Here is a 26879-nt window from a genome sequence, read left to right as displayed (position 1 = left end):
AAATTAGACCACTCCATTCTCTTGTGCTATGATCCGCTTTGCCCCTAAAAATCACAATGTATCTGGTTCTAAAAGATGTGGTTATACACCATGGGATGAGGACTTGAGATATGATACATTATGTGTGACATGCAGGGAGAGTTAGACATTTGAAGCATTCCAGTTAACTATAGAAAAGGTGTCACTTTTACATTACCAGCCACCTAACATCTAGCTACTGATCAGATGGTGAAGAGCACAGCTCCATGAATTGTGCTGCTGGTGCATCTTTCTGCATCACCATCAACCAACACAGCTTCCAGATCAAGGTCCACAGAGAGCTTTCAGAGCCAGAAAGTGAGATGCACCTTGGGCGACAACATCCAAGTTCTCATAATGACCACACCCAGGCTTCACCCAGCACATCAGCTGCAGAAGGGAGGGAGGAGTGATGATGACATACACACCCAGAGGCTGGGCAAATCTCTTACCACGTATTCATTAGAGATGCTAATCGGTATCCATGGTGACGGGCCATATAGATGCCCTCCTGGTGCCACAGATAACCAGGCAGGCTGTTAGGTGAAGAGGGGGATCTTCTTGGTGATGGGCTTACGGCAGATGGGGCACTGCTTGAGGGCCCTGCAGCACTTCTTGCAGAGGGTGTGTCCACACAGGAGGGCCATGTCACGCTTGTTCTCCATGCAGATGGGGCACAACATCTCCTCCTCCAAGTCTTGGAATCGCTCACGCAGCCGTCTCAACTCCTCGTCCTTGGAGCGACTTCCGGATTTTGCAGATATCCCTCGATGTGCTTGGCTGCCAGGGGTTCCTTGTGCCCATCAAGAAAAAAAAGACAATTACGAGGTACAAACGTTAATAGATGAAGGTTATCATTAAAAAGAGGTGTATCAACACATGGGCAGATAGATGTAGAGAAAGATGGAATACTTGTACATACGTCTGCATACATGTCTATATGCTCGGAATTGTGTGTAAAGTGTGTAAAGAAATAAGACAAGAAAAAGACTGAACACAAATATTTGGTGAAATAGATGGAGGGAGAGAAAGAGATACACAAATACATATACTTATTCATGGTTTCCATATGTCCCTTATTATATCCTAATCTGAATCTGAACACAAGCTTTGTTTTTGAGGTACATTCTTGTACCATTCAAAATCTTATTCAACAACCAACTTCCTGATTAAGGGATATGCCACTACACGACAATCCCCTTTGGAATAGCCCCATCATCCCATCAAATGTTTTCAATGCTATGCCTACATTTGACTTGAGGTAAATAATTTGTCCATATATCATAATGAAATAGATAGAAATGATTGGTTTACAGCAAATGGTCAAAATGACAATATAGGTGATGATGCTGAAAATGATGAGGATTGTGTGATGATGACAATCATCACAATAATGATAAGAAGAAGAGGAAGAAGAAGAAAAAGGATAACCATGACATCTGTTAGTAATTTGAAAACTTTTACTAGCTCTTTCATTAAGATGTGGTCATATTTCCAGGAATTATATAAAAGACATTTAAAAAACAAAGAAATTATACAGAGTTTGTTACCTAATTTTGAATGGAAATTCTATATAGGTCAAGAATATCAATGGCAATATCTAAGATGTATCTCTTGATTCTGGCTAGATATCAACCATAAAGAGTGGTACAATAGACAAACAAGTTTTATGAGAATTTTCAGAGACATTGCATATCAATGAGAAAAAGGACAAAGAATATGACAGCAGAGCTACCTGGTGACACAAAGTACCAGGAATGTTAAATAACTTGGGAACTACGACTGAAAGCATATATTTGCATGCTTTCATACAACAAACAAAATGTACTAGCAAACTACTGTACTGATAAAATATGCTGATCATACTCAGTTCAAGTTCTGGATCATGTTCATCTGAACATTGCTACAACTAGACTCTACAGGCAATGCAAATATATCATTATCATGCTATGAATTGAATGTTCATGCACTACTTTAGGACTAGAGTTATGTGCACGCTCACACCACTGTTAAGTTGAGTATGTCATAACAGCATGTTCTACTTTTCACAAATAAAAAGAAATGCCACACAAGAACTAAAAGAACACCAATTTTCCTACTCCACAATGCTTTGGGAATGCTTTGATTTCCATCAGTGAATTTATCATGAAGAGTTGGCAAGCATTTGCCTACAGGTTCAAGAAATTTTTCCTTTGTGAACCAATTACGTACGAAATCAAGAAGTACACGTAACATAAATTAAAATCCTGTGGTGACTGGAGTTAAGTGATTAGTTTTATCAAACCTCTCCAGCTAAATTCCCCCTACCCCCAGTCACCCAAATGTATGTGTGGATTGAATGACTGCAGCAATATTAGTGAAACACATCGGTGGAAGTTTGAGGAAAATCAGACAATCCTTTTAAAAGTTATGAACTTTTAAAGTTTCTGGGCCACCATCACGGGATGACAGGACTACAACAGCTTGTGACATCACTGCAAGACAATGATGTAAAGAAAATATGAATGAATTCAATGTATTTTCATATTTCTTGCAAAATGAAAGAGCACTTGACATACCTTTTGGGAAGCATTGGGAATGATATGGCCTTTAATATACGGCAGTAACAGGTCAAGGGATTGCGTACTTAAAAAAAAAAATTGTGGAGTTTCTATTTGCATTTTCTTTGTACCCTTGTCCTTTAGTAATGTCACAAACTGTAGTAATCTTCTAATCCAGAGATGGCAGCTCTGAAACGTTAAAAATTCTGAACTTTTAAAAGGATTGTCTGATTTTCCTCAAACTTCCACCGATGTGTTTCACTAATATTGCTACTATAGCTCAATCCACACATATATTTGGGTGAACTTGTCCTTTAACCCATTGAGGAAGGGCTGATTTTACTACAACACGCATTTCCTATAGACACCTGCCCTAGTACTCTCGCGATTCATCCTCAATGGGATAATAGGGAGCATGAGATTTTCTCGATGGGGATGTTCAGAGGAAAAAAACATGTTGAGAGCATGCGCAGAAGCGCGCGTCAAGTCGATCTATTTTTAGCTTGCGTCATCTGAGTTTTTCACTACGCGTTCTGGGCTTTTTTTACATCTCCACAATTTGTGACGTAGAGAGCTTCTTCATGCACCGATCATATGGGGGCGCCATTTTTTTTTTATATATGTTGCGTCCCAGGATAATCTAAATCTGCTTTTCAGCACAACGCAGAGAAGAGGAGAACGTCCAGCGCAAGCGTCGTCTCAAGCATCCGCGCTGCAAATCTAAAACTCCCTTATACAAAATGGTTGGTAGGGGAGAAAAAAACAATAACAATCAACCTTGTTTTGAGCTTGATGGACCCTGATGATGGCCAGCTGGTGTGGAGGAGGAGGAGGATGATGACGAGCTGTTTGATGTCGATGCTTGAGATGGAGGGGAGATGTGATGACCAGCTGTCATAGGAACGATGACAGTGGGTGGGAAATTGAACATAACTGAACGTCCATATACATTTACACTGTACATGCAAAAATAAATGAATCTGTATAAATATGTCTATTAATAAATTCATACGATGTACAATCACAAAAGATGGACATAACGGCTTCACGTTCGATGTAAGGAATATGGGACGGAACTGCATTCATTTAAACTACCATATCAAACTACAGTCTTCTAAAACTAACACATCACTATAAGTAACAAAGAAGAGAACCAAAAGATGCTAGATGTGTTCTCAAAGCAGAACCAAGATTCTTCCCCCAAACTCACTACAAATGTAAATCCAATGTTGAATGAAAGCTTAACACACACAAATCTTCAAGGCCAGGTCGCACAGTCATATAAATGTAAGTGATGCTGACATGATTATAGCAACACCACAAAAAAAAAAGAGATTATATAATGACATGCAAAGACATGATAATTATGCATGCATGGGAAGTATAACTCACACATCATAAACATTAGGGTCAATTCACGTTACTTAAATTTTTGGTGTCTCCCTCGCATTGCTCCCATGAGTGGGAATAATGACCTTCGAATAGAATTGTCATTAACCCTCTATATATGGAGCATCAAGAAACAAGTAGAGCAACAAGTGATTAAATCGACAAGATTTTCCACACTTTAGAAGGATCAAACTTGGGCAGAGTGACGGCTGCTTACCTCGGTCCCTCATTTCTCTGACTGGTTGTCGACAAGTGGTGCACAATTTCACCTGCACACAGCAGCCTGGGCAGGGGAGGCAAACAATATACCCATCAATACAGACAAGCATGGAACAATTGTGTTTTGATGGTTTTGGTTGGTTATTGCCTAGTGGATATTTACCACAGATGCACTTTTTAAACTGGTGAGCAAATCAGGTTATTGCAACTGATTGGGGGGGAAAAAAAGGGGGGGCATTCATACTTGGGTTGGACTTGAACTAACTTGAACAAAGGTGTTGTATCCATTAGACTACTCAGCCTCTGCTAAAAGCCAGTGCTGGTTCTAATTCTTATGCCTTGCAGCAGGTACTGTCTGCCTTCCTTCCTTCTTTCCTTCTTTCCTTCCTTCCTTTATTTCTTCATTCATTCATTCATTCATTCATTCATTCATTCATTCATTCATTCATTCATTCATTCATTCATTCATTCATTCATTCATTCATTCATTCATTCATTCATTCATTCATTCATTCATTCATTCATTCATTCATTCATTCATTCATTCATTCATTCATTCATTCATTCATTCATTCATTCATTTTTATCATGGCTATTACTAAGACACAGAATAATATGTTTTTTAATACAATGTATGTCCAATAAGGGCAATTTGTCAGCCAGTTGAAATACAAAAACCAATTAACTCAATTATTCACTCATTTGAAATGAGTTTATTGTTAACCTCAAGAGCATCCAATCATGCATTCTGATGAGAAACTGCCATGTCATCATCCTTGTTCATCGTTACAATTGAATTTTGAAAATATTCTCATTCCTCATCTTAATCACTATAAATTCAAAAACTGTGTACCTAGTCCAACCAATTTATAGATGCTCAAATTCAAAAGTCTAAAAATAATCTGAAGGTCTCCTTTAAACTGACCTTTACAAACAGTCTTGTGTCCACATGGCATGAGAGTGACCTCTGCCCTTTTGCTGGAACAGATTGCACAGACCGTCTCCTCCACTTTCACGGAGCCTTTCACCTCCATCTGTAGGCAGTCAATGGCAAGACGATAGCATTAGTGACACCTGCACTCACATCTACTTTTTTTTTTGTTGCCCAGAGCGCTGCTCACTGGTCACAGCGAGTCTTCTTTTCTGTGCCTCCCCAATTCTTGCTAAGGTTCTTGCCTGGATTCTCAGCAAACTTCTGCCTGATCTCAATCAAATCACTTCAACTGGTATTGCAGGAGCATATGTTGCTTCTCATTTTGTACTTCTTTCTATCATTAGTTTATTTCTTATATTTCTCATATGTCATCTGCCATACATTATAATAGTAGAAGTATTTACTTGTTAAATGTTGCAGGGGCTCATGCGTTAGGTTTTATGTGAAATGTGGAGAAAATAAATGACCGAGAAACTTTTGTTTGTTGTGGTATCTTTGTCCTATAAGAGGCTATTATTTGGGCAACCCTTGCCAGGGTGAGACTGATGTGTTTGGTTCATGAGCCTTGTCCTTTTTTCCCCCTAGATTTATGGTGTGATTTATGAATGAAGCATGCTTTGAGGTTACTGATCATATAATGTCTTACTAAGCACAATGTAGCTAAGTGTAGAACATTTTCGAGTATACAACCATAGATTTTTTTTAAAGTGTTGCAAACGTTTTTATACATGATCTCCTTTACTGGGCCACAACCTTCCTCTGTACATGACGAGTATAGGCATACAATATTTAATCACTGCATTGAAAAATTCATGCCACTTTTTTTTTAATGTTGCCATAACACTGCACTAAAGGCCAAATAAGACCACCCACAAGCTACTGGTCATTCTGAGAACATTTCTTCTACTTCGTATGGCCCAGTGTGCCTGGTTGATACTGTTTGATGACCATTGTTTATCACCAAAGCCAAACCATGAGGGGTCGGTGTCACTTGCATGTTTTCTGGCGCGGGTGTGTGGTGGACCACTTCACTGGTATAGCATATTTCTCTTTGCGGTGGGCGTGAGCTGTGATTCCCTCACACAGGGGATGGCATAATCACAGAAGACCTTGCTCAGCGAGACTCAATGGGAATCAAGCCTGAGCCATTGAGGGAGAGGCATATCGTCGCTGGGGTGAAAAGACCTTGTATCTCAAATTGTGGTGAAAATGACTTTTTTTTGGATTAATGGTCAAATAATCAGTTAAGTGATGTCCTGTCCAAATCCCAGCTGTATTACCCCAAAATGAAGCCACCGTGGCATGTCAAAGGAAAGGCAATCAGATCTAACATAGTGCTTTAGCTGCCATGTTTATTTTTTTTTCTGCTCCTGAACATTTAACATTTTGTAGATACGAGGTTTCATTGCCCCAGTGACGATGTGAGCTACAATCTGCACGTCATCACCCTATAAGAACACTCAGTCCTATTTATGTGTACCTTGCAGACGAAACACTTCTGGAAGAGTGAGGCACAGTCCATACAGGCAATCTGGTGTCCACAAGGCTTGAACTGACAGTTGGCCGGCTTCTGACACATGCGGCAGTCTGACATCATGGCTTCCAGATTTCCCGAAGACGGCTCCCCAGACGACGTCGTCCCCTCGGCCTTGGGCGGGGCAGAGGAGGTAGAGGGCTTCACATTGTGATGGGAAGGACCTTTATCGGTGGAAATGGAGATTTTTTGTTCTATATTTTGTTTCATTATTTCATCCCCTTGAAAAAGGGTATTAGCCTTCACTTAAAAAGCTGCAGATTCCTTGAAGCTAATAGTGATAACAGACATGGTGCTGATGTACTGTAAAACCAGACATCTTTTTGTGCATGAAACTTTCACAAATTTTGCAAGGAGCTAAGAATCATGAAAGAAGAATCACACAAAACATTTTGGTCAACACCAAACATACCTCTACAATGCCACATTTAATAGTTATTGCACTTGTTGAGATTATGTGGCTTTCTATAATAGATTGCGAGAATGCTGACATGGAGTTCATAACTAATCAAACAGTTCTGGAATACATCATGTTGTTCTTCAAATCTACTTAAAAGAAAAGGGACTCTTTTGCAACCTTTGTCAATGCTCATCTGTTTGTTTGTATTTTGATGGGCATGATAGAAGTGTCAACAATATGATCTAGCGACTTTTTTTCTACAGGGTGCTCATATGACCATGAACATGGTTATAACAAAATCTTGTTACAACAAAGTAAACAATTCAGGCCCCAAATTATCATTGCTAAAAGTCTATTGTGCAAAATTCTCTGTGGAATTTTAATATATCAAATATTAATATGACGATGGAAAACCGCTGGTCCCACATACTTCATTGAAAAAACAGTAACTGCCCCCATGGCATCTGTTGTAATCCTTTGCCTACAAATACAAAGCGGCAGCAATTCAAATACTGTAAAAGCTGCTAGTTTAGCAAAGGCTTGGCTTTCCTGAAGGGACAGGCATTAGTGCACTAACGATAGCCTGTGAGTCAAATCGCAAAAATGCCATGTGAATAAACATGTCTGTAACCTCCTCATTCATGAAAATATCTGTTTGCGAAAATATCAGCTCTTACAGTATTTGCTGCCACTGCACTACTCTGTAACTCACTTTTCTTCACAATGGGAGCGTCCCCTCCCGTCAGCTGTCTCTCCTGACTGGCACTCCTCTGACGTCTACTATGTTGGGCTTCCCTCTCGGCTCGGGCACGTCTCCTATACATGGGTATGATGTCATGTCATTCATTTCGTTTTATTTCATTTCATTTCGAACAAAAATGCATCTGCAAAGTACATATTGTTGCTGAGGTCACAAGACCTTGTATCTCAAATTTTGGTGAAAATGACTTTTTTTTTGGATTAATGGTCATATAAGTAGTTAAGTGATGTTTTGTCCAAATACCGGCTGTCTTACCCCAAATATGAATCCACCACATCATGTCACAGAAAGGCTATCCCATGTGATACAGTGCTTTGGCTGCCATGTTTTTTTTTCCCTCTCCTGAACATTTGACATTTTGTAGATACGAGGTCTTGTCACCCCAGTGACGATATAGACATATTTAGCACAGATAATTACACAAAATAAATACGCCGTTGAAAACAAGGAAAACAAAGTAAACTATTAAATCATTTTTACAAATACCAAATCAAAATTGATTGGAAATGGAGGGACAGCTGAAAAGCAGAGCTTGTAGTGTGCAGTCTCCTTGCAGACAATAACTAATTGCTGAACTAAAAAAAAACAAACAACAAATTCCTTTAAAAAAAGAGAAGGACCAAAAGAAATACACACAAATATACAAACAATAGGCAGCTTTCTTCTGAAAAAAAAAAAGAAGAGAAAAAGGATCATTGTGAAAGAAATAACAGGAAGAGACTGAAGAGAACAGGGAAAAGGGAAAAGTCATCGCAGCTGAAGTAGAGGTACATTGTAGTTACAATATAATAAGGATAGACAATGTAGTAGTTACAGTAATAGTTCACACTGTAGAATCAGTAATATCAGCACATCCCAGCTGCATTAACCCTTTGAAGACTGGTCCCGAGTATGCTCAGGCAGGTGTCTGTGGGAAATGTGTGTTGTAGCAAAATCAGCACGTCCTCAAGGGGTTAAGAGTTGTACGGTACTTCTGATTCGATGATTATGATAACATTTGAATAACCGTAAAGAGAGTCTGTAATTTTGCTATCTGGCTAATTCACACCACAAATTTCTCACTTGAAGTGGGACACTGAATACAATCTTGTGTCTGAGTGATTGAGTAGTATTTCCAAATCACACTTTCTCTGCTGAGCCTAGGTGGGTCAGGTAGAATTAGAGGAAAGTTGACTCACCGCCTCTGTTCATGAAGCGTTAGTAGGTAGCTCTTGATCTTGGGGTCTTGGACGAGGTCCAGGGGAGACTTATGATGCCGGTTCTTGTGGCCGAGATCACCCCCGGCCTGGACCAAGAAGCAAACCGTTGCTATGCCCATGTTGACCACCATGCCACTCACTATCTTGGTACGGAACTGGTGAGAAGCATGAGATGGGTGTGAGAAACACACGTATAGGCATTCTTGTGTCAGTGAGGATTGTTTATTTTGTGTTCATTCACTTGACATAGAAAGCCACTTGGATGTTACAAGCACTTGCAAGCCATTTTCATTAGCTGCCACAAAATGCAGCAGACAAGTTACAGCTGGTAGATACATTTGCCAAGTAGTAAACTTGTGCTTCCAATACCTTACACCAAGCTCTCCAACAGAAAGAGGTTATGAGACTGTAGGGCAGCCTCTTTGAGAGACCCTGAAGTCTTAACATCGCATGATAATTGACACCAGAGATTTCTTAGTGTCACATCACAAGCAATTACTTCCATTGAACAGTAATATGGTATAAGTACAACTAGTAGATTCATGCAAAATTTTTTAGATTTGCCCACTGGGCTTGCAAGTTTCCAGAATTTAATATCTACATATATAATATATATTAATATATAACAGTTATATATATTGCATATTCAGTTAATACTGAATATGACAACATATCACCCATACTAGTTAGCACTACCTGGGATTAATAAAAGAGTAAGAATACTGTAAAAGTGGAATTTTTTGCGTGAATAATTTTTCACGCTCATTAGGAAAAAATGAATTTCACATGTTTTTAATTGTGTGTGTTCAACAAGATTAAATTGTATTAGTATTACATATTCTGCTATCACAAGCAATAATATTAATGCCCTTTTATTTTCATGCTAGTTTCATGTTGCGCAAAATACACATAAATTTCCACACTCCAAAACTGTCCACTTTAATAGTAATTTACGGAGTTGAAAAACAACAACCCAGAAACAAAAACCATACCTGCTGTATGGAGGGGGAGTCGTCCCTCTCGGCATACACTTCCTGTCGGAGGAGAGCAAGGTGCATGCTGGTGTCCCCATCCTCATCGTCGGCCGACACCTCAGCCCCCTTGGCTACCAGGAGCTCAATCACATGGGTGTGGCCCTGGCCCGCTGCCAGCAGGAGGGGGGTCTGTCTCCGGTTGTTTCTCACATTGGTATTGGCATGCCCCTGGATGCACAGAAATGGTGAAGAGTAGAGGCAGAGAAAGCATACAAAGCATAGGAAGGAGAAGGAGAGAAGAAGGGCAGAATGAAGGGGAATAGGAAGGAGGAGGGGAAAAAGGAGAAAAAGAAGAAGAGAAAGGGAAGGGGTAGAAGTAGAAGAAAACAAAGGGAGAAGAAGGAATGAAGGAGGGGAAAAGGAAGAAGAAAACAAAGAAGATAAAGGAAAATAAAACAAAGAAAAAGAGTCATATTTCAATGTAAAGGATCAACATTTTTACCAGTTGATGAAATAAGCAACTGCCATGAATTCCATGATGACAAATATCAACACAGTTGGCTTTGACTGCTTCAAAAAGACAAAAACAAAACAAATACACATTAGCATGATAGAATAAACTAATTATGACATCACAACAGCCAAACTTGCTAGTCATGACCACACAACAATATTCACATGAAAACTCAAAGGTATCTTTGCCGGGGCAAATAAAGCTTACTTCCAATATTTGAAGGTGTAGAAACAAACACAGGATTTCTTTAGTAGCACAACTATGAGGGTTTGATCTTCTGGGTACAATATGGTACATACTAGACTGATGATTGCAAACATGTACAGATAAAGATTTTGTTACTCTTGAGAGAGCTACTTGGGAGAACAAGCAAAGAGCTATTTGAAACTACCTGTGTTATGAGGACTTCCACTACATCTTTGTGGCCATTCAGGGCAGCTAGATGGATGGCTGCATAGCCGTCATCTTTTTTCAGATTTACCAGCTGTCTGGCCTTGGTCACCAACTTCTCGGCCGCACTGCAAAACAATCCACAAAGCAGTGGTTATTTTCATATTCCATACCTCTTGTACCTCACACATACCCCACACAAAGCTAACTGGATGTCTCAATTTACCACCAACGGAAGGAAAATACAGTAAAATCCACATTTTGAGTGTCCCATTTAGGCAAACATGCTTCAAAACAAATCAAAATTTCACGATGGCTTTCCTCTGAACTAAACTGATTGTATGACAATTTGTCACAAAGAATTTGACTACTGTTACACAACCAGTGGATTCCAAGATAGCAAATGAATGTGATTTGAACTACAAGTAACTGGATCTTGATTATATAAACATCTAAGCCTAATCACACAAAAGTTGACAAGAGCTTTGAAAAATTAGTTTGGAACTTACACAGGAATGAAATGAAAATAAAAGGAGTAAAATGAAATTCAATATAATCTGAGACGCCATGTTCAGATATTGCACTATGATAGGTACAAAAGTCAGCCAGTCAGTGATAAGGTGAAGCAAGGTAAACACAGTCTCTAGCATTGCATGAGAAGAGCAGTGAGAAGGCACATTAGAAAATGTCCACACTGCAGCAAATAATCACATATCACTATGCTTAATTCTTCACATAAAAGAACTTCAAACATCTTAGCGAAATCTTTGCAGTACGATAATATGCAACACCTGTTGGCAAACACAGTCAATGTCTCACAGGCAATTGTAGACATTTCTTGAATATGAGATGGCGATCAAGAATGTGTGCTGTCTAGCTACATACTATTTGTTTCCCTTGAGGGACGCATGATGCAGCACATTGAATCCGCGTTTGTTCTTGAGACTGAAGTCAGCTTCGTGTGCTTCAGTCAGGAGGTCAATGATGTCACGGCTGTCTTTGGCGATCGCGTCGTGCAAGGCGGTGTCCCCATAGCAGTCCTGACATGTATTGAGAGCAATGTAAATGCTTTTAGTCAGCTCAGCTGACTTGAGGGGTGATGAAGACAAGCTTCCTGATATTTTCTTGACATTATGAAAAAGAATGTGGTCTGGATATCCCCATGTCATTATCTTACCCAAAATGGCTCTCTTCTTTTCTTTCTTGGCCAACATATTTTCTTTTCTGATGACTTCTGTCTTGTATCTTCCCTCTTGTTTACTAGATTTTTTCCAAGTAATCTTTTTATGCAAATGATATGCATTATTAAACTTTGATAAGAATTCATCACATTTTCCTTGTATGTTATCACTTGCAGTTAGAAACACCTATACTGGACACCACTAAAGTTGCAACTGATTGACAAATTGTCCTACATCGATGTAAATAAGCACTGAACTGATCAGTGTTTTAGTAGTAGCCATGATAACAGAAATCGTGAAAACCACTAAAGTTTTTGTGTATAACAGTCATTATGATTCAATCCAGCAAGCAAGCCTTGAGGAATGACTGTGGGGGTCCCACCACCTGTAAGGAGGAGGGGTCACATCAGCTGTGGGCAGGAGCTTACCTGCAGGTTGGGGTTACACTTGTGCCTAAGAAGTACCCTGACACAGTCCACGTAGCCCTTGTTGACAGCCACATGGAGGCTGCTGCACTTAGCCTTGTTGACCAGGTTGATGTTGGCGTTTTTGCTGATAAGATACTCGGCGATATCTGGTTGTCTCCTGTTGGAAGAATCAATGTGATATGAGTGCATTTGAGCCACCAGTTCTCACACCAAATCCTCATTTGAAAGATATCCAGGGTATTTGGATTTTTCAAAATTATATTCAGATCTCCTCAAACCATTCATGGACTAAGAACCCAAGAAAAACACATGGCTTTTATAAATGACATCTTTAAGTCTCTGTTCACGGATGCTGAAGTCCCTTGTCTTTATCTATTTACCTATATTTCCACCAATCCCTCTATCTATATCTGTATCTATTTGTCTTGATTCGATTCTATCTATCTACCTATCTATCTATCTATCTATCCATCTATTTATCTATCTATTTATTCATTTATTTATCTACACATGAAAATATCTACCTATCTAGCTATATACCTATCTATTTTTCGATCTTTCTATCTATCTGTTTATATACACCATTCCATACGTCTTTATCATTCTCTCCCCCTTCTCTCGTTCTCACCCAAAGATGGCATAGTGGAGGGCGGAGTCCCCCTCCTGGTCTTGGATCCCCATGGATGCCTTGCCTAGATGGAGAACTTTGATGACATCTAGATGACCCTGGTGGCTGGCCACTTGTAGAGCGGTCTTGCCTGCCACTTGGACATCCACCTGAATACAAGACAAGAGCATTACATCAATCACTACATTGACATTATACACCTACATACAGTGGACTCCCGTTATAACTAAGTCCTTGGGACCAGCAGTTTTCTTTTTTTATATTGAAAATTCGTTATAACCAAACAAATAAACAATAAACACATAGAGCCAATAATTTTGTTTGTTTTTTTTAAACAGATTTTTATTTTGTTGTAACCGGAATTTCATTATATCCATGTTCATTATAACAGGAGTGCACTGTCGCTGGAATTGAAAACAAGTCAGTATTTGACAGGACGTACTATAAAAAAGATGTACTGGATGAGAACTTTGAGGAGAGTATATATGTGCAAGGCCTAAACACAATGGTATCACACGCTCACATGGTCTTAATCAACTGATAACAATGTCAGAGATCACTCCTTCGAGCATTTGAAGTTTGATCTAACTCGTTGAGGACGGGCTGATTTTGCTACGACAGGCATTTCCCATAGACACCTGCCTTGAGTATACCCGGGACTCGTCCGGGACGGGTTAAAGGCATAATTTACCATTTGAAGATGAAACAAAATCCCAGCAATAGTGCTTCAAAATAGTTATAAAATGTGAGTTAGGGATAGAAATAACCAATGTAAAAATTTGAACTAGTATAATTGATGTTAAGTATTATTAAATATACAAAATGTGAACAATAGTTATAATAAAACTGTTTCCAGACTAAACCATCTACAGTTATGGTTTAATGAGAAAAATAGTGATATCTTATTATATCTAGGCTTTATTGCCAAAAAAAAAATATATATATATGGTAGGATATTTTGTGATACAACTGAGCTACACATATGCATCAAAAGTGATATCTTTAACCTTTTTTTAAATCACTGCTCCCAAAGGTAAACAAGATCTTTAAGATTTGAGGCTTGGTTTGTTGGAATGTACTGTTACCCTGAACCAGAGTTTATTAACGAGCTACTACCTGTAAGGTAGGAAATATGATGCATGCATCTTCAGTCGACAGCATGTGAAGGAGATGAAAACTCCGTTGCCATGATGCAACATCAACTCACCCATTCAGGATGCTCTGTGATGAGATCTGTGACAGCTCTGGTGTTGCCCTGAGCTGCCTCACTCACTAGCCTGTCGGGGCTTTCACTGGGAGAGTCTAGGCTCAAAATCTGCTGTAGTTGGTCGTTGAGATTACCTGCAATATCATTAGACCACATAAAATGTGTGATATTTGAACAAAACATCTTGATTTGCACTTCTGCAATAACTTAGATAACGTTCAGTTTGAATGTGTTGGTTTGCATCTGTCAATTGTTGTTTGTAAGTTTTAACAGTCCACTTTTACCTTAATTTCATCTTTACCTTCATTATCTACCTTAAATGCAGATATGCTTCAAAGCCCTAACCACGACATCTAACTCCTTTTGCAAGTCCTCCCATAATTAGGAAAGGCAGTGCTCATGTATACCAGTACGACATATCAAACTTTGTTAGACCTTTGAATATAAAGTTATATCACAAGAATATTGCGTACCATCACTGTGTGAGCGATTTGTTTCTGAAGTGTGGTATATCATTTGTAAATAAACTAAAGTTCAGTAATCCTTTCTCATGATACACTATATCGTATAATTAAACCAAAAAGAAGAAGAAGAAAGAAATACATCTGGGAGCTCTATTTTGCAGCAAGGAGGGAATGGGATATATTCTAAAAGGCCTCCTGGCAATTAACGAACTAGTTTCTGCAACACACCTTGAAGTTCTTCGGCCCTGTCTGCTGTCATGGTGTTGTTGAGGTCAGGTTTGTTTGACCTCTGAACTGGGGTCAGGCATTCTGGATTAAAGGTCCACACCTGCTTGTCCACAGAAACCCTGAGGTCCCCGTCTGAATACAGTTTGAGAACTTTTCCAGTTTTGCCAAGTGTCTATCAAAGAAGGCATTACAAGAAACAAAGCACAGAACAAACAATCAATTGACGAAATGCTATAATTTAATTCTATTACAAAATTTCTTTTGTTCTTTCAATATTCCCAGAACTATTGCGTGGTAATCACTTCTGTTCACATGTCTGATTTCCACAGGAGATATTTCACAGGAAAACCACACACACAACAGGATTTTGAAACCATAAGAGCAGAGGTAAATGCTCCATAGCGCATCATGGGACTCATACAATGAAGAAAGAGAGAGAGAAAAAAAGGAGGTTATTGGGCAACACATATCTAAGTATGTAACTGCGACATGCAATCATAGCTCTATGGGGTGTAATCCTGTCTTTAGAATTTGTCAATAAGATGAATCAAAGACCTCCCTGCATGATTCACCGAAGCAAATCCCCTCCCCTCCTTCCAAAAAAAATAAAAAATAAAAAATAAATAAATAAAATTAAAAATTCCCCAAAACACTAAACAACAATAACAAACCAATCAATTCTTATGAAATCTAGAAATCAAGACATTGAGTGGAACTGCTGCCTTACCGCTTGCATGCCGGTGCTCCACTCTCCATGCCCTGCCTGGAGACGCTTCACCAGGCTCATGTCATTCAAGACAGTCACCTCATCTCCCACTGCATACGTGTTAACCTGTGGAAAGATGGCCATCTCATCACAAATTGTGCAATCTACACTTAATCAGGTCTGCATATGTATATTAATTCACACTTGCCCTGAAATAATGTTCTCTCATAGAAAATGATAAACACACTGAGTATAAACAAAGTGTACCAGAATGCAACAGAACCAAACAATGACAGGAAACTCCCCACATACATGCCATACACACAGATGCACACACAGAATTCAGATGTGGACACATACACACATACAAAATAGGTGGGAAGATGTAATAACGCATTGCAAACATGAGACATTCACTGATAAATGTGGATGTATCCCTAAGATTACCCTGTATTCTCGTTGTATGGTATTCTATTTGAGAGATGAAACATTCAGGGCATTACTGATCTGACAACAAAAATTTTACGATATCTAGATTTTCTAATGGTACGTCTGACCTCCAATCGCAAATTTGAATGAAATCTTGCAGGAAATGAGGGTGGTAGAATGCACAGAAGGTATATAACTCAGTATACAGTGGGCTGCACTGCAACAAACTACAGGACTATGAAGTGACCAACCACACACCCTACACAGTCATCTTCACAGGCATTTGGTTGAGATTCATTCTTCTTCTTCTTCATCATCTTTCTTAACCCTAATCAGGCTGGGGGGGGGGGGGAATCCGCCCCCCCCCCCCTCTTTAAAGGGCTATGAAGCCTATCAAGGAGATTAACTTGACCTGAATACTATGGGGAGGAGCGTGGTCATACTCAGAGACTGATGTGAAATGGCCTATGAGGCGATCTTGGAATTTTTCAACTCCGTTAGAATTCCTCACAGAGCCTGATAGATCACTCCACGCTAGTACTGATTGTCGAGCAAAGGCAAAACTTGTTGATATTTCCCCTTGGACAGTATTTAAATCTTCAAGAGAACCACCTTGTTCACACAAGAGAACTTTGAAGTGATTTATAATGGAATCAATTCTATCACATAGTCATGCTCTCCATTTTTATCATTTCAATTCACGCTCTCAAGGCAACACAGTCTCTGCAAATGTACTGTAGACTTGCATATTCATGCAGCAAATTTGATATAAAAATTTCCACAATACATGGACATGTGTATCTGTAAATTTACAGTACCTTGATGAGAGCACCAGGATGAAACGTCCACCTTGTTCCACATTCCCGATAGCTGACTCTTATGTCTCCCCTTTCGGTCATCCGATGCACAAACCCAACCTTTCCAATATACTGAGGAGATTGCATGAAAAGGGAGGAAATACAACCTGCCATAAAACTGATTTTTTTTTTTTGATTTGTACAAAAGAGAGATCCATAGGCATACTTGTGAGAGTCTCCATATATTCAGGCAGTCATCACTACATAGTCTGTGAAAGGAACATGACTACATGTCTACATTTTGATGAAGTTCATTGAACTTGGCTGCAGAGTGTGGATTACAACATTAATCCTCTTCACAAAGGAAATATTTTCAAATCCGATTACTATTTCTATCCATCTAATTTCTGTACATTACACAAAACAAACCTATTACTGAACTTATACCTAGTGGAATTTATGGCCAGACAATTGCATTTTAGCTAGATTATGGTGATATTTCACCTTGATCTCTGACCTTTCACCCCTATTATTTCAGGCAATAAATTTTTATTTATTTTTACCCTGTCTGCCAATGTGTACCTATCATCTCTGGACATTTCTTGCTAAAGCAATGACTGGAAAAAAAAAAAAAAACTTTTTAAAGTTCAGTGACCATGGACCTTGATGTTTGACCTTTAACCACCACATTTCATAGAAATCACATTTTGTATATTTAAGAATACTTAACAGTGATTATACTGATAATTTTACATTGGTTGTTTCTATTCCTAACTCACAATTTAGAACTATTTTGATGCACTAAAGCTGGGTTTTTGTTTCATCTACATATGGCTAATAATGCCTTTTAACCTGAAATAGAGGCAGCTTTAGAGGCATGCACAATAACAAGGAGACTACCTCACCTCCGCCATCTTGGGGTTCCAGCCCCCATGACCTTCTTGCATAGCCTTCAGGACATCAACTTTGAGGACGACCTTAACCTTATCGCCCACACAGAATTTTGTCTTGCTCTCCTCTGCCGGCTTACGCACATTCTGCTCACCTTGTTCACCTGGGATTACAAAATATCAGAACATTGAAACAAAGGATGTGTGAAACAATAATTTTCAGCTCCATACATTAATAATCTAGTAAATATTGCACATGTTCTGCAGAGGGGGAACCTAATTCAGCACAAATTTTCCTTTTGCATGTTATGCTACATGTACATAATCTCCTTAGAAAACTGGAAAAAAATACAGAAAGTAAATTTCCACTTAAAGGGGAAATCCAGTCCAAACATAAGTTTCTGATAAGAAAGAGTAAAATATTACGAGTTCAACGGTATAATTTTGATTGAAGTCAGATAAAAAATAAGGAAGTTATGACATTTTGAAGTTTCGCTATTTTTTCAGGAAACAGTCCTTGAATGGTCAATAGGAATATATGCAAATGGAAAAGTGAGCATGTCATTCCCTTACAACTTACCATATAGTTTGTACATAAAATTATGACATTTCAGTTTTTCATTCAAATGCAATTATGCCTGAGGCTAAAATCCTCGTATATTTTACAGATTACTATTCTGAAGTTACTCAACCAAGAACAACATCATGTTTCAGACTTCAATGACAGAAATAATGAATTTTCGTCATTTTTTTTTGTACACGGTCAGTGGAAAATTGTGAGGTTATGACATGGGTAGTAGCTCACTCATTTGCATATTCATATTCACTCTACAAGAACTGTTTTGCAGAAATTAGCAAATCTTCAAAATGTCATAACTTCCTTATTTTTCATCTGATTTCAGTCAAATTTTTACTGTTGAACTCGTAAGATTTTACTCTTTTTTTTATCAGACTAATTTATATTCTTACTGGATTTTTGCCTTTAAAGCCCAGTTTCATAGAATATATGCACAACAAAATGATGCAGCAGAGCACTGCATATAATAACTGTGTATGTAGAAAATAACATGCCATGGCTTGACCCATATTACATCATATATCCTTTTTTTTTAAATAAGTCCATTTTTTGTTTCATTTACACAATTAGCACTGACTAATGACAGTGAAGAGATGGTTACAAACCATATCAGTACTGCACACACTGGTACAGAATACAAATGGGACAGATGACAATGACAATTTGACTGAAGGATTGCATATGAGAAAGCCTGTACATGGCTTGTGACAATATGCAAGTTGGGCCAAATAAGGTTAAGATTCCAATATGTTTTCTCATCCTACCGACGAGCGAGAGGTGTTCCTTGTAGTAGCAGCCTGCTGACGCATCCTTGGTGTACTTCAAGTCCACTTTGCCCTTGTGGCCCACACGGTATACGTTTGTCAAGCCATTCCCCCATGTTACGTTGGCAACGCTACGACCAGACTCATGCTCCCAGCCCCGGATGTTGATTATATTTCCTGACTTGCCTTCCCCTCCTAAAAAAAATAATTCATCCATAAATACATATTGCACTTGAAGATGACTATTTACGTAGGGAACAAGACTATACTCTATTACAACTCATTTGAAGATAATGCAGGAAAGCAAGGGAATAATGTGAGACAATCATCCTGCCTACAGTTCAGTGACAAATACACATTGTACATGTGCAGAACAAATGTCACAGTATTGTATGCTTATTTCTGTAACTGTGGAAACAATTGTGTGATTATTCTTCTCTACTGGGCTTATATCAATGACATTCACTTGCTCAAAATGTTTGCAGGTAAGAATATTTCTCGACATATTTCAACATCTCTCCCAAACTTTGTGTCTTCTTATATGTCCAACACAGTTAAGGAGGGTATTACATTCCTTAAAGGCAAAACATAGTTCTGGTATGCCTGCACAATTGTCAAATTTTGCTTCAAAATGTATATGTATGCCAAAGAAATGTGTGGAATAACACTGTAATAAGAGGATACTCATTGGGTAACAAGGAAAATACGAAATATCAACCAAAAAAGTTCGCCTCTCAGAACTTACCTGAGCGGGGCCAGGTTAACTCAGACTAGGGGACAACTCGGCCTCACTTTGATGGCGGGGCCGAGTTGTCCCTCTGGATTGTACAGTGTTGTAATATGGGAGCGCTTCGCCTTCTGGCTGGTCGCAGTTATTGGCTGAGTTGATACAACGCGCGCATCAAAGAACCTCTTTGGCGCGCCTACAAAATGAATGTGCGCATATGTATAGAATATGGAGATCAAGAACTGCGTACAAATTGTCTGAAATAGGGCTGAATTTGTCATTGAGAGCGAGTTAACCTGGATCCTTCTGGAATAAAAGTCGCTACCGACTCCTATCTTTGATCTCAAAATACTCCAAAACAACTCATCATCACGGCAAATCACGTCAGCCAGGTAAGTTTCTTGGTAGACTCTTTCAATATATTGCAAGCAAATATGAAATGGTGCAAGACAGGTTCTCAGACCCTTACCAAAACTATGTTTTCACTTTAAAATTCCTGCATTGCAAAATTATTCCACATTTACAGCATCATGTGATGCAATTTATTGAGTTCATGCTGTATTAAATTCACAAGGCAACTCCAACTTTTCCCTAGTTGATCACAAATCACAATAAGTTGGTCAATATGTAATGCTATAACTACAGTGCTTTCTACGTTTTGGATGGAAGAAACTACTAAGAAATTCAACAAAGAAAAGAACATCAGATGGCACATATGCTACACACATATCATCAACACACTTACATTTTTCCTTGTTTACAGCAAGGTGAAAGATGTCAGAGGTTATATTAGACAGAGTCACAGTAGGAAGGAATTTTTGAAGTCTTCAAGGGTAATGTCTTAGGTTTCTTTGGTTGTCCGTACAAATAGACCTAATTCTCCCAGTTTTCGTTTTATTTGTGACTACTAGAAAAGCAGCAGATCAGAATTGAAGCAAATTAGGACAATCTGAATGGGAGAATTCAAGGCAATACATCTGACCTTTGTTTGTCATACTTGTACAACGCGACATGCTCTCTCATGTCACATACAGTACGAGCTGAAATTTGCGCGTACAGATATTTTCGCGAATTGCTACTTGGAGGACATTTCGCATGTTGTTAATTTCACGGTTGCGAGGGTCTAACTGAATTAACTTACTGAATATTTGTGCGCTGTTATTTTTGCATACTGTTATTTTCGCGGTTCAAAGGTGATTCGCGAAATTTGCGAAAATAAAACCATCGCAAAAATTTCAGCTCGTACAGTAGATGGATGACACTAAGACAGCTACATGTAACGCAAAGCTTTAGGCATCATCTAGACTTACCATCCTGGTCACCCCAGTCCCAGTCTTGTCCTCTCACCACTTTGGCACCTGGTAGAAGACCTCGCAGCGGAGTCCGTGTAGCATTGGCTCTCTTGGACACACGAACCCTGGTAGGACATGAAAATCAAAGAGAAACTTGAAGTTCAGTCTTTCTTTTTCTTCATCCTCCTTTTTTTCTTTTCTTTTTCTTTATCGTTTGTTTGTTTTGATCTGCCTGTACTTTGCAATGAACCAAAATGGAGTTGTTAATCATGACAAATGAGATTCACACAATTGTCAAACAAAATTGCAATTCTTTTACAACAAATACAAATCTCTAATATATTACACATACACTTGTTGTCTACAGCTGGCAAAAAAAAAAAAAAGCAAAACAATATATCACTGACATGTATATTAGTCAAAATGGACAGTGAATAAATTTCATTAATACACCTTGGATAGCAAATATGTGTGCATGACCTGTTTGTCCTACAAGGGGTATACATGTATTTTTACTGTTTACTTCCACAACTTAGTCAGAATATTAATATACCTAGTTCTTTACGTTAAGAAAGAAGGAATTTCAAAGAGGAGTTCCATATTTGCAACAAATAAATGCTATCACCTGGTCAAGTTAACAACGAGTTATAATATACCCAGAGGTGATTCCATTATTGGGTATCTTTCTTTAATTGTACTGGTACTACTGGTAGATTTAATCATAATTCCACTGTTTTTCTTCCTGATCTGTTACAAATATCTATTCTATAAGCTGAAAAAGAGAAAAGTATCACATTCTGAAATCTTCTCTTTTTTGAAAAAAAAAAATCTATGTTTTATCTCAAATTAGGTGGCATTATTCTGGGTTGTGAGCAGTTGACATACATGTACCTATCCTAGTATTACATGTAAACCACACTTGTAAGGTACATAAACTAAGACATGGGCCTAGAAAATAGCGAAAGGCGTGCCTCATGTGATTCAGCATACTGTAACCCAGGGTATTGCATATCCCCAGATATACGGTAAACACATTGCCAGCAAGGTGGCTAAATCAAACAATCCCAATGCTAATTACTAACAGTAATAATAATACATTTGTAATTTTTCTCCAACAAATTTTTCATAATAATTTTGGACAGTAATTCGCACAGAGATAATTTTGATCCACAAACTCAGCCAATGGTCACTTATTTTCAACTGTCGACTGATAATCATAATGCAGTGGTACGCTGCACAGATGTGTATCAAAATTATACTCTATGGTACAGTGTTACTGGTGTGGCTGTTTAGCACTGCTGCTGCTGTGGCACCACTATTGTTACATGGCTTTGATAGAGGAGAGAGAAAAGTTATGTTCTATTTTCAGGATTCAAATGTTTGTTGGTGTATATATTGGTGGTTATTCTATTTGGTTCATTATATAATTTCAGTTCATTCATACTTTGTCCATATCTTTTTAAAAAAATATATAAATAGTGCAAAATCTTCTTGCATGAAGCACTAAGAAATACCCTTCATCCATTTTGGGATAACCACGGGTGCAGCGCTAAAAAAAGAGAAAAAAAATAGAAAGAAAAAAGCAAAAACAAAATAATTATACAACAAAATGGTGGGTACCCCAGGGAACTACAGACCACATCATAAACCTATACAGCTGTATGTATGATTCATGATCTCTCAATACCTGGTACTCAGTTGTGATATCTACCACAGTACCAGGTAATTTGGAAGTTCTCCAGCAAATAATCACTTTCACAATTATCAAAAGATGACAAACTTTGATGAAACTTATAGGATCTTTAATAATCAATGCGCATTAATGAACAGAAGTATTGCAGCAACAACTCACCCAGCAGAGTATGGCGTGACAAGTCGAAGGAATTCATGATTATGATCATGTGCCCCATCAAAGTAGCATATGGAGCAGAGGTCAAAGTTCTCACAGTCTATACACTTCCAGCGGATTCCCATGATGCCTTCTTGCTTGCATCCATTGCATATAATGTTCTGATGCTTTACTCCTGGAAACAAATGTGTATATTACAAGATACATTAACTTGGATAACATCTTATAACTTGGAAAAGATTTCATTTGGACTGTGATCTGAATGTGAACTTCAAACCTATCTATATCCCTATGACCATAAACAAAATCTGCTTGCTCTGCATACCGGTATGTATGATTACAATTTGTATGCTAGGATTCAAGATGTTGATCGACAGGAAAGAACATACAAACGATTGTATATTAATCTGTTTTGTGAAAATCAACAGAAACTACCTTCAACAAGATATCTGCCTAAACCAGATAAGAAAATACTTGGTACTTATATTGCATCTTGAACAATGTCTGCTATTGATGAATAAGTTTTTGCACAAAGTTTTATTTTTCCCTTTCTTTGATGAAACCACCACTTTGGAGCAACTTGATTAAAAACATGAACAACTGCAATGTAGTTTGAAGGTGTTCATCTTACACACAATAAATAAAAAACCAATACAATGAAAACAAGAAGTAGGAAGCATCTTCACTGCAAAAACTCAAACAAGAGAGAATTATCATGACAGTCATATCTTTGGGATTTCATTTTCGCAACAAATATCATGATATCAGAAGTGGTGCATAAGCTGATGGTAGTACACAATATCAGTTCAATTCTGGAAATATGACTTTGATCAACATCTTGTGCTGGATGGTGTTACTTACCTGCTGGAGCATTATCGTAGAGCAAGAGATCATGGGCGCCTTGGTAGCCAACACGGTAGTTAGTTCTTGTCCCACAATCCCATTGTATCACCACTGTCTTGTCTGGAGAAGTGCTGCTTCCCTGGCGCCCAATCTCGACCACCGTCCCGAGATGTCCATCACCGTCGTCCTGGTTACCCCACTTCCAATCTGGGCCCCGGACAACTCGGAGTCCAACACTTACTGCCATCATTTATGCGCTTGCTGAAGTTTAGAAACAGCTGTGAATGAAATGTTACAGGAAAAACAAAACAAAACAAAACAAAATACAATTAGCCCTTTCTGGAGGCTCTGGTATTTTGAGCCTGGAAGACAGGAGTTTTCTAAATTTGTCTTTTTTCGATATCACATACATTATCAAGTCAGAAGTTGCATGAAATAGATCTACACATTCTGTAGATCTACAGTCTCCCATAGTTAGTTTAACATGGCCATATTACCTTGGCATATACACAACATCGCCTTTACACCAAATATTGACATTATTTATAAAACTCCCAACAACTGGATGCATTGCTATTATATTACTAAGAAATGCCATGCCATTTTTGTCGAACAGACTGGCATGTTAAGTTATGTGTATTGTTATGAACAGCCATCCATTATAATTGCACATTGCATTGCAATACAGTCCTAATGCATGTAAATTATGATTGTCAGGCCTAGCTAAGCTACATGAAGCTAGGACGCAAGTACTAAGTAAGAGTAAGACAGTAGGTACAGAACATTGGCATTGGATTTTGGATAGGAGAGGTCTGAAATATACCGGTAAATACATTTGGAGATCCCCTAATCTGTACGCACATGACTTACTGTAACATATGCTTACGGTTTTTACAAATGAAAATTGATCTAATGCTACCAGCGCAAGATGAAATAATTCGCGACAAGCGACTTGCTACTTAGCAACGGGTAAAATATGCCACTTTCGCGTTCATGTTCCTTACCCCTTTCACGACACCGCACCGTTGCTAACATATGGGACTGAGTTGATTCATTCGCCACGTCCTGTGAATGCGCAATGGTAACAACATTGTCTGTGTAGGCCTACTGCTGTCTTCGAAATTCACGGTCTGGTAACACACAGACCGTCCACAATACAATCGAAACTGACTGATAGCTTATCGGTTGAAAAGTTCAAATATAACAGCGGATGACAATTTTGCGTCGTTCACCGCAGCATTAACTTACCAATATCCATAATTAGTCAGGAGGAATCACGGCAAGACATGTTTTGCTTTTCCTTCCGCGTATGCAATTTTACAGTTGTAAATTATAACAGTTGCATCCATACTACATGCACTTCGCGAAATAATCGATTCAATTGTATGCAAGAAACTGTAATCGATGCTGACAAGTGAGTGAGTGATGCCGCTGTTATGTGGGCGTGTTTACAATGCACAAGGGGAAAGTACACAACGGACTCGGGCCATAGTATTCATTAGGCGTTTTCACATCAGCCAGATAAAAATCAAAGCTCGAGATATTTTTTAATGTCCCAAGTCAGAAAAATAGCGCGCTATTTCGAAACATCGGGCTGATGTGAAAATGCCTATTGGGTTATTTTCACTTTTGTTCAAAAAGAGATCGACTTAATTAAAATTATCATCGAATTGAAGTTCTTGTAATTTCAGACCAAAATAATATCAATTTTTGATAATCCATTTAATGATAAGTCCTTTATTTGATGTTATTATTGATCGAAGAATGAAATACATTGTATTCCTGTACGAATAAATCCAGGAAAAACAACATCTCGAAAGCTCTTGCTGGTATTACAGTATCCATAAACTGAAGTACTAGTATTTCATCCCATCCAATATCTTGTTTATGCTTTATAATATATTGATAGTGTCACATTTGAATGGGCTGCTTGCTTGGGGGTCAGCTAAAAATTGTGTATTGATAGGATCTTAAAGGGATGGTACAGTATTGGTGGAGATGAGAATTGGGCTTTTAACTTTTTGCGAGATACCAAGAAAACACTTATGAAATAGTACAGAGCATACCATTTTAAAAGGAATTCAAAGTTTGTTTGATGAAAATCGGGTTTGAAATGACTAAAACATCAAAAAACAAAGTAAAACAAAGAGATCGTAAAAAAGTGTGGCTCCCACACTTAGTAGAATTGCTCTGTTTTGGATATCTCAGCCATTTCAAAAGTGATTTTCGTCAAATAAACGTTGAATTCCTCATGGAATTACATGCTCTTCCATATTTCATAAGAGGTTTCTCGTTATCTCACCAAAAAAATGTTAGAAACCTGAAATTAAGTCTCAACCAAAATTATACGATCCCTTTAAGAATACAAATAAGGGCCCTTTGAATTTTTTTTTTTTAATTTGGACTTCCGCTCACACTGCAATTCAAATTTATGTTTGAGAAAAAATACTGAAAATATATGATTTGTATCTTTTCCATCTTGGATGTTTGATGTATCAAACCTATGTGAATGAATGTCCTACTGCCCTTTCTGTTTCATGTTCATAATTACTCTACTCGTCACCAAAACTTATTCCATTATATACACCTCGTGCATGCACCCGCACCTTTGCACAAAACGCTGTTATTTATTCTGGTCCAAAACTTTGGAACTATAATAGTTTGCCAATTGCTATTAAGTCTGCCCCAGTTTATCTATATTCAAGCAAAGATTTAAGAAGCACCTCCTTGCATCTTATGTTGATTGATGATAATATGACCTAATTAATGACCAATGTGTGTATTTACGCCTACTTGAACTGTATGTCACTATACTCTCTCCGTTTTTATTTCTTTTCTTCTCTTCCTTCCCCACCTCCCTCTTGTTTCTGTTTCTCACCTCAGCCCCTTATTTATTTTGCAATACACTGTATATCACTTCCGCTCATCTGCATGTAATATGTTTTGTTTTGTTTCGTTTTTGTTTTTGTTTTGTTTTTTGTTTTTTGTTTTTTTTTTT

The 26879-nt window shown here is 38.2% G+C and overlaps 1 protein-coding gene across 1 annotated transcript; it reads right to left on the bottom strand.

Annotated features, from left to right (window-relative positions):
• Window positions 1-25227, bottom strand: LOC139727418 (E3 ubiquitin-protein ligase MIB2-like). The gene is made up of 21 exons (XM_071638371.1): window positions 25130-25227; window positions 23900-24159; window positions 23042-23213; window positions 21208-21314; window positions 19171-19365; window positions 17845-17993; window positions 16961-17071; window positions 15735-15839; window positions 15008-15179; window positions 14316-14449; window positions 13109-13257; window positions 12481-12637; window positions 11757-11911; window positions 10873-10999; window positions 9986-10195; window positions 8973-9148; window positions 7712-7850; window positions 6581-6775; window positions 5092-5200; window positions 4165-4230; window positions 1-811 (listed from the first exon to the last, which is right to left on the bottom strand). Exons 2-21 carry the CDS (start codon window positions 24129-24131, stop codon window positions 558-560), a joined length of 3114 nt encoding a protein of 1037 aa, XP_071494472.1. The 5' UTR covers window positions 24132-24159; window positions 25130-25227; the 3' UTR covers window positions 1-557.
• Between the last annotated feature and the right edge of the window lie 1652 nt (window positions 25228-26879).

The sequence above is a fragment of the Diadema antillarum genome, unplaced genomic scaffold, assembly GCF_040938485.1.
Source record: "Diadema antillarum isolate AM-2024a unplaced genomic scaffold, OU_Dant_1.0 seq00000130_RagTag, whole genome shotgun sequence".
Taxonomy (NCBI): domain Eukaryota; kingdom Metazoa; phylum Echinodermata; class Echinoidea; order Diadematoida; family Diadematidae; genus Diadema; species Diadema antillarum.
This window is presented reverse-complemented; position numbering and strand designations above follow the sequence as displayed.